The 15852-nt window shown below is 41.9% G+C and overlaps 1 protein-coding gene across 6 annotated transcripts in view; it reads right to left on the reverse strand.

Annotated features, from left to right (window-relative positions):
• Positions 1-216: 216 nt before the first annotated feature.
• Positions 217-15852, reverse strand: part of IL18R1 (interleukin 18 receptor 1) — a 46885-nt gene continuing 31249 nt past the window's right edge. For all 6 annotated transcript variants that reach the window (XM_061626801.1, XM_061626800.1, XM_061626802.1 and 3 more), the window contains 4 exons: positions 14649-14785; positions 9444-9605; positions 8894-9052; positions 217-1126 (listed from right to left, as the gene is read on the reverse strand). In XM_061626801.1, the coding sequence (XP_061482785.1) occupies positions 768-1126; positions 8894-9052; positions 9444-9605; positions 14649-14785 (817 nt within the window). In that variant the 3' untranslated portion in view covers positions 217-767. The remainder of the gene's footprint in view (positions 1127-8893; positions 9053-9443; positions 9606-14648; positions 14786-15852) is intronic.

Consider the following 15852-nt stretch of genomic DNA (forward strand, 5'->3'; position numbering starts at 1 on the left):
TTGTGCTTTCTTATAGTATGTATGTACGCAAAGCAACAATGGACAGGTGAAACAGGCTTGCTACTTGAAATGGCAAAATAAACACTCAGCAGAAAGCTCACTTCTTAAATCAGCTTGTGGACAGCTACAATAGTATGGGATAATTATGGAGCTTAGCCATTCACTGCAAACTGGAACAAAACAAATACAACATCAAGGAATTATTGCATCCAAGTATAATATTATTGACATTTTATTTTTATTATTAAATACATAGTTGGAAACAGGTCACTAATTCACAGTGGTCATTGCAGCATCTTATTCTATTAGGCATATTCACTGAAAAGTGTGATAAAAAACCCAAACAACATATATTGTAGTTCTACAAACATCTTACTCCAGTCAAGAGTTCGGCTTTTGAAACTAAAGATGGCGCCAACTGAAGTGTGTGTACAGTTCTACTTTTGTAAACCTATGAATGAAATCTGTCCATATATGAAGACAATATATTTTCTACTGAGTCCTATGATGATTCTTCTTCTAGAGCATGCGGCACCTATGCCAGGATCATGAGCTACATTTTCTTGTTATTAGAGACAAATCTCCTTAAATATGTCCACTATAATTACAAACAGATAACTACTTTGAGGAATATCATCCTTGCACTATCTATCCTGCTATCCCATTCTCAAGGGATCCTGATGAAAAGGTAGTAGCCTTACTAAAATAAACCTGAGTGAAGCGCTCATCAGAGATAGCCAGGATGCAGCACGGAATGCACTAGTCGCTCATGTTTCCACACTGGGATGTGTGCCACAAAGAGCAGCTGGTGCCTTCATTGAGAAGGGCTTGGCAGGCATTGCATAGCGGAGCTTCTTCCAAAACCTGGAATTTAAACGGTGCGACTTCTCTTCTTTCCATTTCACCACATGGCTGGATGAAAGAAGTTCCAAAGACTTGGGCAAGAAATCAAAATCACTTATAGGCATGTATTCTATTAATATCACTTTAATTTTCTTTTCAACTAAGGCCTTATGCAGCCCAGTTTCAAGTTCAAACATGACATTGTCAGAGATATAGTTTTTGCTCAGTATAATGATTAATCTTCGACTTCTGTCAATAAATGATTGGACATCATCAACAACAGCTGCAAACAAAAGAGGTATTCATTAAATTTAGCTGAAATAACTGGGGAAATACAAAATGGTAGTAACAACACTAGTGTGCAATTAATACATTACATGGATTACAAACATGAGACCTATGGAAATGTGCTAATGCCATTTCCACCACAAAACATCACTAAAAAGTAGATAGTAAATTATTTCTAATTTTATAATATAGAATAAATATAAAGAAAAAGATGGCTTCAGACAATAAAAGGGAACATTACAAAATATATGGCAAGGGAAATACATAAAATATGAATGTATGAAGCATATTGCACTGGTCCCATTTTACAGCTGAAGACTACTGAGGCAACGTAATATGTGGCTCACAATTAGCCAGTGAGTTCACAGCAGAACATTCTTGAGCAAAAATAACAGTAAAGAACAACAGTGAGTGACTCCAGGCTTGTGCAGAATACATTCCCCTCACAAGCAATCGCAGCCTCCCCCCATCCCACACTTAAAGCAGAGTTTAAAGAATTTTGGATATATCCTACACAGATTAAAAGGCCTAGCACCTCTTTCTTTGATAGTTACACATTCCTAGCAATAGATCTGGAGTCAATCAAAGAACATAGAATTATGTTCCAACTCTAGACGACAACCCACTCCTCTTTTTCCTGTTCCAGTTTTTCACAAAAACAGAAGTTTCTCCCTCATTCTCCTGAAATATTCCCCCTGGTATTTTTTTTTAATTAGCAGTATTTATAGTGGCAGGGGGACCTTTTTCAGCCTGTGGGCCACAGAAGGAACATGGCTCACTCCCAAGGATACATGTATTACCACACTCTCACACACACACTATCCAGGCAGGCAAGAGGCTTTATCACAGTTCAAGGACATGTTCCAGCCAAGTGAAATCACTCAAGAAGAACACAGGGCAGGGCTGGTGTAGTCGGGAAAGAGGGTGTAGCCCATGGGCCAGAGAAAGAGGGCCAGGGGTGTAGTGAGACAATTTTCATGGGGGGGGGCAGAGACAAGAATTGGGGGGGCAGAAGGATTGGGGCATTGGTCGGTATAAAGGCAGTTTCTGGGGGAAGCATTTTCATAGTTAATGACACCCCCCCAGTTCATGCATTTTAATTAGGAACTATGCCTTGTGAAGTTTACAAAAAAGCAAATCAATTTAAATACATTATTGTCCACATGCAAAATAGTTGTGTAAACTAAATAGCAATGACTAGGAAGTAAATGTATATTGTGCAAGTCATCCTACCATAATGATCTGAACTGTTAATAAAGTCTAATGTGCCGTGATTTCTCTGCAACCTTGCAGAGAAACTGTTCACTTGAAGTTCAGATAATTATTTTCAAAAGTCAAAATTTTTAAGTTTGTTTTTCTGTGATGATGTACTAAACACCTGTATGATGTCAACATATGCGTCAAAGTTGAGAATGACGTTTCACACACAGCTGTAGATGCACCAAAGGTGAGTCCTGCAGCATACAAAGTGTACATGCATGGAAAGCCTTCCTTGTACAGGTACCATGTTTTAGTAAGCTCCTGAGTTTCTGTGAGTTCAGGTCTCCTGAGGCAGCTGCTTCCTGGAACTAACTACCCTGGTCTCCTTTGCCATGCCAGGAAAGCAATCAAGAGAAGTTTCACTTTAACAATTAAATTAATACCTATAAACATCATTTTTCATAGGGAAATGCTTGACAGCATGTCACATAGGAACTATACATCTCTCCAAACTACAGGTGCAAGAATCAACTGTACAAGCTGAAAAGCATCATAAAGAAAAAGGCCACACAGAGGATCTAAGCAACAACAAGAACTTTACTATAACTAATCATATACAGGGAACAAGGCCCACAGCATGGTGTTGCTTGTAAGGCAGGCCTGAAACTGCAACTGCCACAGCCTGGGGCTGACTCAGCAGTTCCTGGTATGGCAAGCCTGGAGGGCCAATACAGTACATCCCTCCCCCTTTGCTCTCATAGTCCTGAAGATACTTGGGACGAGCCCTGGTGCGGGTTGATCAACGACAAGTTTGCATTGAAGCTGGTAGTCCATCCCCTGGTTCCCCATTTAAGAACATAAGAAGAGCCTGCTGGATCAGGCCAGTGGCCCATCTAGTCCAGCATCCTGTTCTCACAGTGGCCAACCAGGTGCCTGGGGGAAGCCCGCAAGCAGGACCCGAGTGCAACAACACTCTCCCCTCCTGAGGCTTCCAGCAACTGGTTTTCAGAAGCATGCTGCCTCTGACTAGGGTGGCACAGCACAGCCATCGTGGCTAGTAGCCATAGATAGCCCTGTCCTCCATGAATCTGTCTAATCTTCTTTTAAAGCCGTCCAAGCTGGTGGCCATTACTGCATCTTGTGGGAGCAAATTCCATAGTTTAACTATGCGCTGAGTAAAGAAGTACTTCCTTTTGTCTGTCCTGAATCTTCCAACATTCAGCTTCTTTGAATGTCCACGAGTTCTAGTATTATGAGAGAGGGAGAAGAACTTTTCTCTATCCACTTTCTCAATGCCATGCATAATTTTATACACTTCTATCATGTCTCCTCTGACCCGCCTTTTCTCTAAACTAAAAAGCCCCAAATGCTGCAACCTTTCCTCGTAAGGGAGTCGCTCCATCCCCTTGATCATTCTGGTTGCCCTCTTCTGAACCTTTTCCAACTCTATCATATCCTTTTTGAGATGAGGCGACCAGAACTGTACACAGTATTCCAAATGCAGCCGCACCATAGATTTATACAATGGCATTATGATATCGGCTGTTTTATTTTCAATACCTTTCCTAATTATCGCTAGCATGGAATTTGCCTTTTTCACAGCTGCCGCACACTGGGTCGACATTTTCATCGTGCTGTCCACTACAACCCCGAGGTCTCTCTCCTGGTCGGTCACCGCCAGTTCAGACCCCATGAGCGTGTATGTGAAATTCAGATTTTTTGCTCCAATATGCATAATTTTACACTTGTTTATATTGAATTGCATTTGCCATTTTTCTGCCCATTCACTCAGTTTGGAGAGGTCTTTTTGGAGCTCTTCGCAATCCCTTTTTGTTTTAACAACCCTGAACAATTTAGTGTCGTCAGCAAACTTGGCCACTTCACTGCTCACTCCTAATTCTAGGTCATTAATGAACAAGTTGAAAAGTACAGGTCCCAATACCGATCCTTGAGGGACTCCACTTTCTACAGCCCTCCATTGGGAGAACTGTCCGTTTATTCCTACTCTCTGCTTTCTGCTTCTTAACCAATTTCTTATCCACAAGAGGACCTCTCCTCTTATTCCATGACTGCTAAGCTTCCTCAGAAGCCTTTGGTGAGGTACCTTGTCAAACGCTTTTTGAAAGTCTAAGTACACTATGTCCACTGGATCACCTCTATCTATATGCTTGTTGACACTCTCAAAGAATTCTAATAGGTTACTGAGACAGGACTTTCCCTTGCAGAAGCCATGCTGGCTCTGCTTCAGCAAGGCTTGTTCTTCTATGTGCTTAGTTAATCTAGCTTTAATAATACTTTCTACCAGTTTTCCAGGGACAGAAGTTAAGCTAACTGGCCTGTAATTTCCGGGATCCCCTCTGGATCCCTTTTTGAAGATTGGCGTTACATTTGCCACTTTCCAGTCCTCAGGCACGGAGGAGGACCCAAGGGACAAGTTATTTGGCTCTGGTTCATGCTGATCCACTTCAGGGTCCAGGCACAACTGCTCCTGTCTGGCATCAGAAGCAGCTACTGGCTCATTTCTCTTTCCAGTTGAGAATTTCCAGCACCCTCAGAGAGAACTGATGGAGCTGGGCTTCGTCCTCTCATCTGGTCCACATGTCAACGTAACACATGGCCGTCTGGTGTTTGAGTCCTGTAAGACAATGGGCCTGTGGCTTGGGTCACAGTGGCAGGAATCCACATTTCACCAGCACCATAGTTCCTGACATACACAAGGTCACCTGGGGTGAACACCCGTGCAGGTTCTTGAACTGCAACGGACTCCCTTGGTCGATCCTCAGTCGTCAGGATGCAACCAATGAAGCAAAGTTGTTAGTCATCTGTTCATTAATAGCTCAGCTGGGCTCCTTCCAGTTGTGGCACAAGGTGTGATGTTTTGTGTCAGGAGAAAACATGCAAGGCGTCGGCCCCAGTCACCTTCTACAATCCATTTCAAAGCATCCTTTGTTGTCCCGACCATGCTCTTGGCCTGGCCATTGGTTGCTGGATGAAAAGGGGCTGAAGTGACATGCCGAATCTGTCCATTATCCAGGAATGTGCAGAATTCCGCAGATGTGAACTGGGCCCATTGGCTGAGACAATGGTGTTTGGCAACCCATGTGTTGTGAAAAGCCTGCGTAAGGTCTTGATAACAATACTAGATGTCATTGACAATAAAGGAACCACTTCTAACCATTTGGAGTATGAATCAACAACAATCAAGAAAGTTTGTCCCTGGAAGGGGCCTGCAAAGTCGATATGAAGCTGTGACCATGGTGTTTTTGTCGATTCCCATGGGTGCACTGGGGCATGTGGTGGAGCTGGTCTTGAAACCTGACACTTCTCATATCCCTTGACACATTCTTCAATCTTGCTGTCCATCTTGGGACACCATACATAACTGCACCCCAGAGCATCCATTTGCATTATACTAGGGTGTCCCACATGTAAGGTCTCCAACACTCAATGTCTCAACACAGTAGGAATGACAACTCTTATTTCCCCACAGGAGGCATCCCTTGTGCACTGATAGTTCATGTTGTTTGGATACAAGTGGGATGAATTTCTCCTCAAGCTTCCCTAATGGCCATCCCCTCCACACCCAGTTGAGAACACAGGTAAGAACTGGGTCCTTGGACGACGCAGTGGCAATATTCCAGCATGGAGGGATGGTTCCGGTAACGACTCTAATAACAGCATGTCTGGCAGAGGGTTTTCATCAACCCCAGCAGAAGGGAGAGGGAGGTGGCTCAAAGCATCAGCATGGGCAATGCTCCTGCCAGGCCAACGCTGCAATGTATAATTGTACGCGTTCAGGAAAATCGCCCAATGCAACATGCGTGGAGATATTTGAGGCTTCTGCTGGTTAGGGGCAAACAATCCCAATAATGGCTTGTGGTCAGTAGCAATAGTGAATGGCCGACCACAGACATGTAGTCATGGAATTTTTTTACACTAGCCACAATAGCCAGGGCTTCTTTATCAATTTGGACATAATTCCGTTCTGTTGAAGACGTAATTCTGAAGTACAAAGCGATAGGCACCTCACGAGAGTCCTCAAGTTGGAGGCTCAGGACAGCTCCAATACCATATGGAGATGCATCACATATGAGAATCAAGGGCTTCCATTCATCATAGTGCACCAAGACACTGTCAGGCGATAACAGGTGTTTTACATCACGGTAAATCCCCTTGATCATTCTGGTTGCCCTCTTCTGAACCTTTTCCAACTCTATAATATCCTTTTTGAGATGAGGCGACCAGAACTGTACACAGTATTTACAAAGTGTAAAAACAGCTTTAAGCTTGCTATATGTTTGCCAGTCTTAATTTGTGCCAAAATCTTACTGCAGCAGCTCAAAAGTCTATTTGCAACGTCAGGGAAGAATCCTGGAATCTGGGAAGATAATTATCACTGAGTATGTGCGGATTTGCTTTTTCCTTACTGCTGAATACCTACAGGCTCCTGCCTCCCCACATATGCTTAGCGTTCAGGAGCATGTTGCATTTGAGCACATACGTGGGCCAGATTTTCAGTATAAGGCAGCATTCAATCCTTTCCCTTCCACAAAAAATTTTTAAAATAATCCATCCTCTTTTTCTCTCCCCCCCACACCCCTTACCCTCAATTCTAGCTAATTCCCAAACTTTTTCCTCTTTTTAACAACTTACCTACATAGTAATTTTCTTGATGCTTTATTAATAAATTAGACAAGAGGATGGAAGCAGAAATGATTTGCCTTAGCCAAACTCATTTTGCCCATCCTGCCCTCCTTGAATGTTCCCATTGTAAACTATGGCAGGTGGCAATGCAAAACTTCTCTGTGGTGACACAGTAACTGTGACACTGCCTACCTAGGCAGTGCACTTTGCCACTCCCTATTTGCTTTTAGTCGCTAGGCCAAGAAGCCCTTATTCTAGAATGCATTTAGGTTGCCCTTATCACCTGTTTTTCTGGTTTCTCTTGCTATGATTTATCTTGCTAATCTTTTTTTTAATGGGGATGTGTAGATATTATCTTTTACTGCTTTTTAATATATATATTTTAGCCACTTTGGGGGGGGAGGTTAGTCGAAAGGCAGGTTGCAAATATGTTAAATTACACCAGCGTGAGTAACTTTTTTAAGGTGCTGACAAACATATGAAATGTTTGTCCTTGATGCACAACACAAAGTTCCGCAATTGTAATCGGACGTTCTGAGGTCTCTGAGAAATTGAGATGTAGTGACTTCTGGGAAGGCAGGAAGGCAGGTAGGCATGTAAGAGGCAGAACTTCACACTTGGTCTGTGATATTATCAGAAAGAAGCTAGCTCTTCCTCTAAATCAACGTGACTACTTAACCAAAATATAGAACCACCAACTACACTTTGGTCACATATTCTTGTTTGGGGCACAGAAATTAACCATCAGCACTCCTCTCCTGCAAAACACACATCTTTTTAAAGGGCAAGAAGAGTGGGACTCTCCCTTGTCTCAGGAAGGCTACCCCTCCTGAGCCTTCTAGTACAGGAGGACAAGAATTTACACCAAGAAACAGCTGGATTAATTTTTTTCAATCATCCAAAAAGTGCTTTAGAATAATGTAGCAAGGGGGAAAAGGTGTTTCTTTCCTCCAAAATCTTAATGTAGTTGGTAGATCTCATGTAGCAGGACAGATGCCTGAGACCTTGGAGAACAACTGCCTGTCAAAGTGGAATGTATTGGGTTAGATGGATTAATGGTCTGGTTCAGTATAAGGGAGCTTCATACGTCCAGTACACTTTCCAGACATCAAGAAAGATTGGAGAGGGGGGAGTAATGGAAATCAAATATATGAAATCCCATTAGCAAATGGTTAAACACACAGAGAAAATATACAAATTCGGATACAGATTAGAAAGGGTATTTCTTCAATGTGATTGGTTGTATGGTTTCAGGTCTATAATTGTAAAATGACTGGTTCCCTTGGCAAAGCGTAACTAAAGGGTCAAAGTAAAATCCCAAAACAGAAGGGGGCCATAATTCAGTGGTAGCGCATCTGCTTTGCATGCAGAAGGTCCTAATCCCCAATAGCAGCTCCAGGCAGGGCTGAGAGAACCCAGTCTGAAATCCTGGCAAGCTATTGCCAGTCAGTGTAGGCAATGCTGAGCTAGATGGACCAATAGTCTGACTCAGCATAATGTTCCTAAGTGAGCATGCACAAAGATGGCAGAGTCTGGCTGCTGAGTCATGTAGGCAGATCAAAAGGTGCTGAAAATATAAATTAACTCAATCGACCTCAGTTTCAATTGCAAAAATATTTAAGTTGGTTGGATCAACCAAATTGGATAATTTGAAAATTATGAACATACTTGATTTGGCTTTATGAGCCGACTAGTTTTGTGTTTTTGGAAGCATCACTAAAAGCAATGAATTTCTTCTACAGTAGTTCCTAACTGTTCATGTACAGCTTGCATGGCTAAATTCTGCTACAAAGCATCCCTAACTTGGGTATGAATTTTCAAAACGAATCATGATTAACCCCTGAAAAGGGTTTATTCTAGCTGAGAAGTCTTGTGTTTGGTCAAAAACTGCTCAGATTTTAACATCCCATCAGCCTACCTCCTCCAGGAGAGATATCCCGTTCAAAGACACACAATTTGTATCCAAAATGTTCTTCCAATACTTTGGGCAAGATGTCTAGTGCAAATTTTCTCTCTTTGCCACATATTGGTACACAGTCTTTCAGGTAAGACACAAACGCATCATATATTTTTCCATCTGAAAAAGAAAACAGAAGTATTTATATGCTCTGATTGAGGCATTCCCTGTGTATTTACACAAGAGGAGCAACTATTGCTTTCTCCTGTCCCAGCCCAATCCAATCATTGCCATGATTTCAGAGAATTTCAGAGGCTCCAAGCTAAATCAAGAAAAATCTGGGAGGTGTACACAACCCATTTGTTGAGAATAGCACTGTATCCCTCATTCCATGTGATTCAATGGGCTGAAAGTTCCTTCCCTTCAGAACAGGGAAGGGCTGCAGTAGAAAATCTTACAGAGAAAATCCAACTGCCTCTGCCTCTCCAACCAAAATCTGCAAAATGGAGGAAGGGGATTCATTTTTGTTCTCCACGCACCCCACCATAAGCTGAACCCAGCTATGTTTTACCTTCCAGTGTTTCATCCTTTCCTGTTATATCTCTGTATAATAAAACAAGCTCAACTTTGAATACCACATACAGAATCACCACAAATACAGCAACTAGAGAAAAGAGTATTGCTGTAATAATTCCAGGAGTAAAGACATGCAAAGGTAGATCTCGATTTGTTTCTGGAAAACAAAAGCAACAAATTATTGTTTATCAAGGCGGAATCCTCCACATAAATACTCTCAAAAAAACCCTGTAAAAAGTCTTTTACAAAGGCAGCCAACATGGTGTCCTCCAGGTGCTATTGGACTACAGTTCCCATCATTCTTGACCATTGGCCATACAGGCTGAGGCTGATGGGAGATGCAGTTCAACAACATCTGGCAGCATCACATTGGCTGCCCCTGATGCAGAACACTCTACTATTAAATGCATGTCCAGTATGTTTTTAGGCAGATTAAAAGGATAATAAATGTTGTTTTGCCTCTTATTTCTTTCCTGAAGTGGAAGAAGGAGCCTACAATCTATCCCTCATTTGTGAGGCCATGTTTTGCTTGCTCTCAAACTCTGATAAATGGAACCCCAAGGAAATCCATTTGCTCTTACTGACTTACGGTCAACATTCAAGGGGCAACCAAAGGCCCCCAAAACCATGTTTGCTAAGATAACATGAATGTGAGGAAAAACATTTCTAAGAGAGAATTGGTGGGTTGGACTGGTGGTAGTTAACCCTTTCCCTCCCCATCAATTCTTCCTGGCAAGCTGTTGCCTCAAGTACAGTAACTTTCTCCACAGCTAGACTGCAGGAGTAGAAATGTCCAGCTGGGGCAAAATTGTGTATGATACAATCTCAGAGGAAGGTCACAGAGAAAAAGTAGCAGGGAGGCATTTGCCACTACCAATGCTTACCTGGAAGATCCAGTACTAGAGTATTTTTTCCTGAAGTATGTTAACACCAGGACACTAGATCCACATTAGGGACTAATCACTAAGGGCTTATCCAAACGGAGTGGGATAATCCACGGTTTCCATATTCAATTTGTCATCTGATAGTCCTCACTTTGCCTTTTAGTTTGCTCTTTCCCAATTAAAAAAAACGCTTTTTTGCACCCACACACGCAGCAGTAAGACCCCTACATTCTCTTTGCTTTTTCCAAGCTCCGCCTCTAAAATCTCCCCCTATCAACCAATTGGTCAGCAAAAAAATTACGTATGCTCCTCTCCCCCTTTGCAACGAAGCACAGTATGGCTGTAAAGGAGTTCTCGCCTCCGAAGGAAAGGCTGCTAGTCGGTTTCACGCCTGCCTTGTTTGTATTTGCGATATTACACTTAAACGAATGTATGCTTTTCTGCCTTTATTGATATTTAAGGAGATACACATGCTGGCAATTGCACTTATTTCTCCAAAAAAGCAAGAAACGTGTCACACACCCCTTCTCCCTTTCCTTCCCACGGAAAATTTTCAAAGCTTTCCGGAGCAGGCTGGAAACCGACCAGCAAACCTTTTCTTCTTTGTATTTGCGATACTACACTTAAATGAATGTATGGTTTTCTGCCTTTATTGATATTTAAGGAGATACACACGCTGGCAATTGCACTTATTTCTCCAAAAAAGCAACAAACGTGTCACACACACCCCTCCTTCTCCCTTTCCTTCCCACAGAGAATGAAATTGACAAAGCTTTCTGGAGCAGGCTTGAAACCGACCAGCAAACCTTTTCTTCTTTGTATTTGCAATATTACACTTAAACAAATGTATGCTTTTCTGATTTGAAGCAAAAACCCCAGCAAGTAGAATGAAATTGACAAAGCTTTCCCTGAGGCAGGCTGAAACCAACCACCACCCCTTTCTCGCTTGCTGTGCATTGCAGATCTCACCCAGAGTGGCCGCCCAGTTTGCAGGCTGGCAAAAAATAAAATGCATCTGCACAGTAGTTGCAGACACACACCCCAACACCCCACCATTGCGATGATTGGCTCAATTTTCCCAGGCTTATTCTCGCACATGCGCAAAAGTGAAGATACGTGATTGGCTGGAATGAGGAGAAGGGGCAAGGGGAAACGCCCAAGAACCCCCATCAGCTGTAAAGTCCGCGGTATTGCATCATAACTCCTGAAGGCACAGCGGATGATTCCCAATTTTAAACAGCAAATTGCATTTTTGCCGGTATTGCAAGGAGCTGATTTAAACCGCGAAAATGCGTAACAGCGCAAGACATCATTTGGACGACCGAAAAATAATGAACACACATAGCAGGCGTGTCACACATTTTACAGTCGTCTGGATGAGCCCTAATTTTGTCAGCTAAGGGAAAAATTTGCAGGCAGAAAGATCCTCTTTGCTTTGCTGTTCTCTGCTTCCTTGCAAAGAAGAACAACAAATTCTAAACTAAGGCAGCACTTGATAAAAACAGGAATAGCAATTAGTATTGCACAACTTTCAGCTGTATTAACACCCAAGATGGGTAGGAGTTTCTAAAAAAGCAAATTCTAAAAGCGCAATGGCAAGCAATTCCAACAAGAAAAAAAAGGAGGAAAACAGCAGAAGAAGCCAATGTGGCTTCACAAAAAGCCTAGAGATGACCTGAAAACAAAAAAGGACGCATACAGGAAGTGGAAAGAAGGCCAGGCCACAAAGGAAGAGTACAGGCAGGTATCACAAAATTGCAGGGATGGTGTCAGGAAGGCTAAAGCTGAGAATGAGCTGAGGTTAGCAAGAGATGCTAAAAGCAACAAAAAAAGCTTTCTTCAGGTACGTCCATAGTAAAAGAGAGAGAAAAGAAATGGTGGCACAGCTACTCAATGGGGATGGCAAAATGATAACAGATGACAAAGAAAAGGAAGAAGTGCTCAGTTCCTACTTTGGCTCAGTCTTCTCCCAAAAAAGGGCCTATGACCCTCCCGGGAAACATGAAGTAGAAGGGGCAGGATTGGAGCTAGAGATTGATAGACAAATAGTCAAGGAATACCTAATCACTTTCGAGTTCAAATCAGCAGGGCCCGATAAACTGCATCCTAGAGTATTGAAGGAACTGGCTGAAGAACTCTCAGAATGGCTGTCTATTATCTTTGCAAAATCATGGAGGACTGGTGAAGTGCCGGGTGACTGGAGGAGAGCTAATCCCTATCTTCAAAAAGGGCAAAAAGGAGGAACCGGGGAACTACAGACCAGTCAGCCTAACATCAATCCCTGGAAAAATTCTGGAGCAGATTATAAAGCAGTCAATCTGTAAGCACCTTGAAAACAATGCAGTGATTACTAGAAGCCAACACAGATTTATGAAGAACAAATCCTGCCAAACTAATCTTATCTTTTTTTTTGATCGGGTAACCTCCCTGGTAGGCTGTGGGAATCCTGTGGACATAATATATCTCTACTTCAGCAAAGCTTTTGACAAAGTGCCCCATGATATTCTGATTATCAAGCTAGCTAAATGTGGGCTGGATGGAACAACTATCAGATGGACCCACAGTTGGCTCCAGAATCGTACTTAAAGCATGCTTATCAATGGTTCCTTCTCAAACCGGGGGGAAGTAATGAGTGGGGTACCACAGGGCTCAGTCCTGGGCCCAGTGCTCTTCAACATTTTTATTAACGACTTGGACAAGGAGGTACAGAGCATGCTTATCAAATTTGCAGATGATACAAGATTGGGGGGCACAACTAATATTGTGGAAGACAGAAACAAAATTCAAAGGGACCTTGATAGGCTGGAGCATTGGGCTGAAAACAACAGAATGAAATTCAACAGGCATAAATGCAAAGTTCTACACTTAGGAAAAAGAAACCAAATGCACAGTTATAAGATAGGGGATACTTGGCTCAGCAATACGACATGTATTTTAAGCGTTTATGTTATAATTTAAATTTTTTATTTTTTATTTTTTTCTTTAGTTGCTGCTTGTGTTTATTGTTTGTTGTCTGATTTTATTGTTGATATTTTGTATTTTAACCTTTTTGTACACCGCCCAGAGAGTCACTCGCTATGGGCGGTCTATAAATGAAACAAATAAAATAAATAAATAAATAAATATGTGAGAAAGATCTTGGAATTGTAGTTGATCACAAGCTGAATATGAGCCAACAGTGTGATGTGGCTGCAAAAAAGGCAAATACTATATTTGGCTGCATTAACAGAAGTATAGTTTCCAAATTGCATGAAGTATTAGTTCCCATCTGTTCAGCACTGGTTAGGCCTCATCTTGAGTACTGCAACCATTTCTGGTCTCCGCACTTCAAGAAGGATGCAGACAAACTGGAACAGGTTCAGAGGATGGCAAAAGGATGATCAGGGGACTGGAAACAAAGCTCTATGAGGAGAGACTGAAAGAACTGGGCATATTTAGCCTGGAGAAGACTGATAGCACTCTTTGAGTACATGAAAGGTTGTCACTCAGAGGAGGGTCGGGATCTCATCTCTATTATCCCAGAGTGCAGGACACGGAATAATGGGCTCCAGTTGCAGGAAGCCAGATTTCGACTGAATATCAGGAAAAACCCGTTAGAGCCATACGACAATGGAACCAATTACCTAGGGAGGTACAGTAGGGCCCCGCTTTACAGCGCTTCGCTTTACAGCAATTCGCTAATGCAGCGGCTTTCAATTAGGGAAAGTCCCCGCATTAAGGCGCTTGTTCTGCTTTTACGGTGTTTTTTTAACATTGCGTGCCATTTTGACATCATTTTTGTGCAATGCGCCCCATTATCGTCAATGGGTTCTGCTTTATGGCGATTTCCGCTTTACGGCGGCAGTCCGGAATGGAACCTGCCGTATAAGCGGGGCCCGCCTGTAATGGGCTCTCCGACACTGGAGGCATTCAAGAGGCAGCTGGACAGCCATTTGTCGGGAATGCTTTGATTTGGATTCCTGCATTGAGCGGGGTTGGACTTGATGGCCTTGTAGGCCCCTTCCAACTCTACTATTCTATGATTTAATAGCTATTTATTTTTATTGAATTTTAATAGTTTTTACTGTATGGGTTTTGTAAACTGCTTTTTTACAACAAAATAGTGATGTACAAATACATTTATAAATAAAATAAATAAGTAAATTTAAGGCCACCATCCAAAGGACCTCTTCTTAGGCTTTCACATGAAAGGTGCTATTTTCCTTGCATAGGTGCTTTCCACCTCCACTGAATCTGGTCCACACATCGACACCTGTTCTGCCACACAGTTAATATTTTTGTTGGGGGGTCAGACATTACAGAAAAGCATACCATACCTTTTTGCAGTGTAAACGTTTGATTTGAAGTGTAGCTACCTACAATAAAATTGCAGGTATATGAAGAACTGATGTCCTCTTCTTTAATATTTTTAATATACAATTGTATCAAGGAATACTTTTTCCCTTCTTTTTGACTGTTAGAAAAAAGAAAAAATATGAGGCACACCTTCCCTCTATCAAATTGATTCTCGTAATAGAACTGCAGGATACAAGTCTTCAATGACACATGATGAAGAAGTTAGAAGAACTGCCCTTTATGACTGAAGAACAAAAGAAATCCATTGTCAATGCAATGAAGTAAAGCAATTATTTGAGGAATAAAGCAATTCATATCCAACTGAATAAATGCCCTCAACTTCATTGCTTGGTTCTTTGGGTTCTTCCAAACTGGAGGTTGTATCCAATATTTGTCATACCCAGAGTAGAACCACTGAAATTAATGGACATGGCTAATGTAGCTCCATTAATTCAGTGGGTCCACTCCAAGTATTACTCATATTGGATACAACCCTAGGCATTTAGTGTGGAATTTCCATGATTCATGCAGTCATGTTTTTATAGGGTACCTAAATGATGCTGTCATCCTCTATTTTCCCTGTGATTCTTCCTCCTGTACCCAGACCAGCTTTTTTCAGATGGAAAACTCCACAGGTGTAAATGCTTTTAGTGCTACTCTTCCATTATTATTTTTTAAAGGGTGAAGTTTTGACATGGACTGTAATGTACCAGGAAATGAACCTATCATAGTTCAGCACACACTCATTATTATAACCTTCGCGGGGCACTGTTTTATGAACCCGTTTTTTTTAAAAAAACAGGTCTTTTATTTAGCATTAAAATGTTTTTATGGATATAATTTTATAACTATTTATTTAAAAACTATTTACATACCACCTGGAGACATTGTGGCTTACCATGAGGGAGTGGGACAAGGTTGGGCCGGCACAAAGGCACCACCAGGAGCACAGGATTAGGCCCCATTACATTAACAAAGCCTTTACTGAAGCATCCTAACACGCTTTAACTTTAAGAACTGATGCCCAAGTTGGCTTTTCCCCCTCTTCCCTCCTCATCCTTTTTCCTTTTTTGCTATGTCTATTAAATTGTAAGTCCAAGGATATGGAGTGCTTTTTTTACTGAACTGTAAGCTGTCCAGGATCCTTTTCAGCTGAACAGCAGAGAACAAATGCTTTAAATAAAT

Source organism: Rhineura floridana, chromosome 5 (genome assembly GCF_030035675.1).
Source record: "Rhineura floridana isolate rRhiFlo1 chromosome 5, rRhiFlo1.hap2, whole genome shotgun sequence".
Taxonomy (NCBI): Eukaryota; Metazoa; Chordata; class Lepidosauria; order Squamata; family Rhineuridae; genus Rhineura; species Rhineura floridana.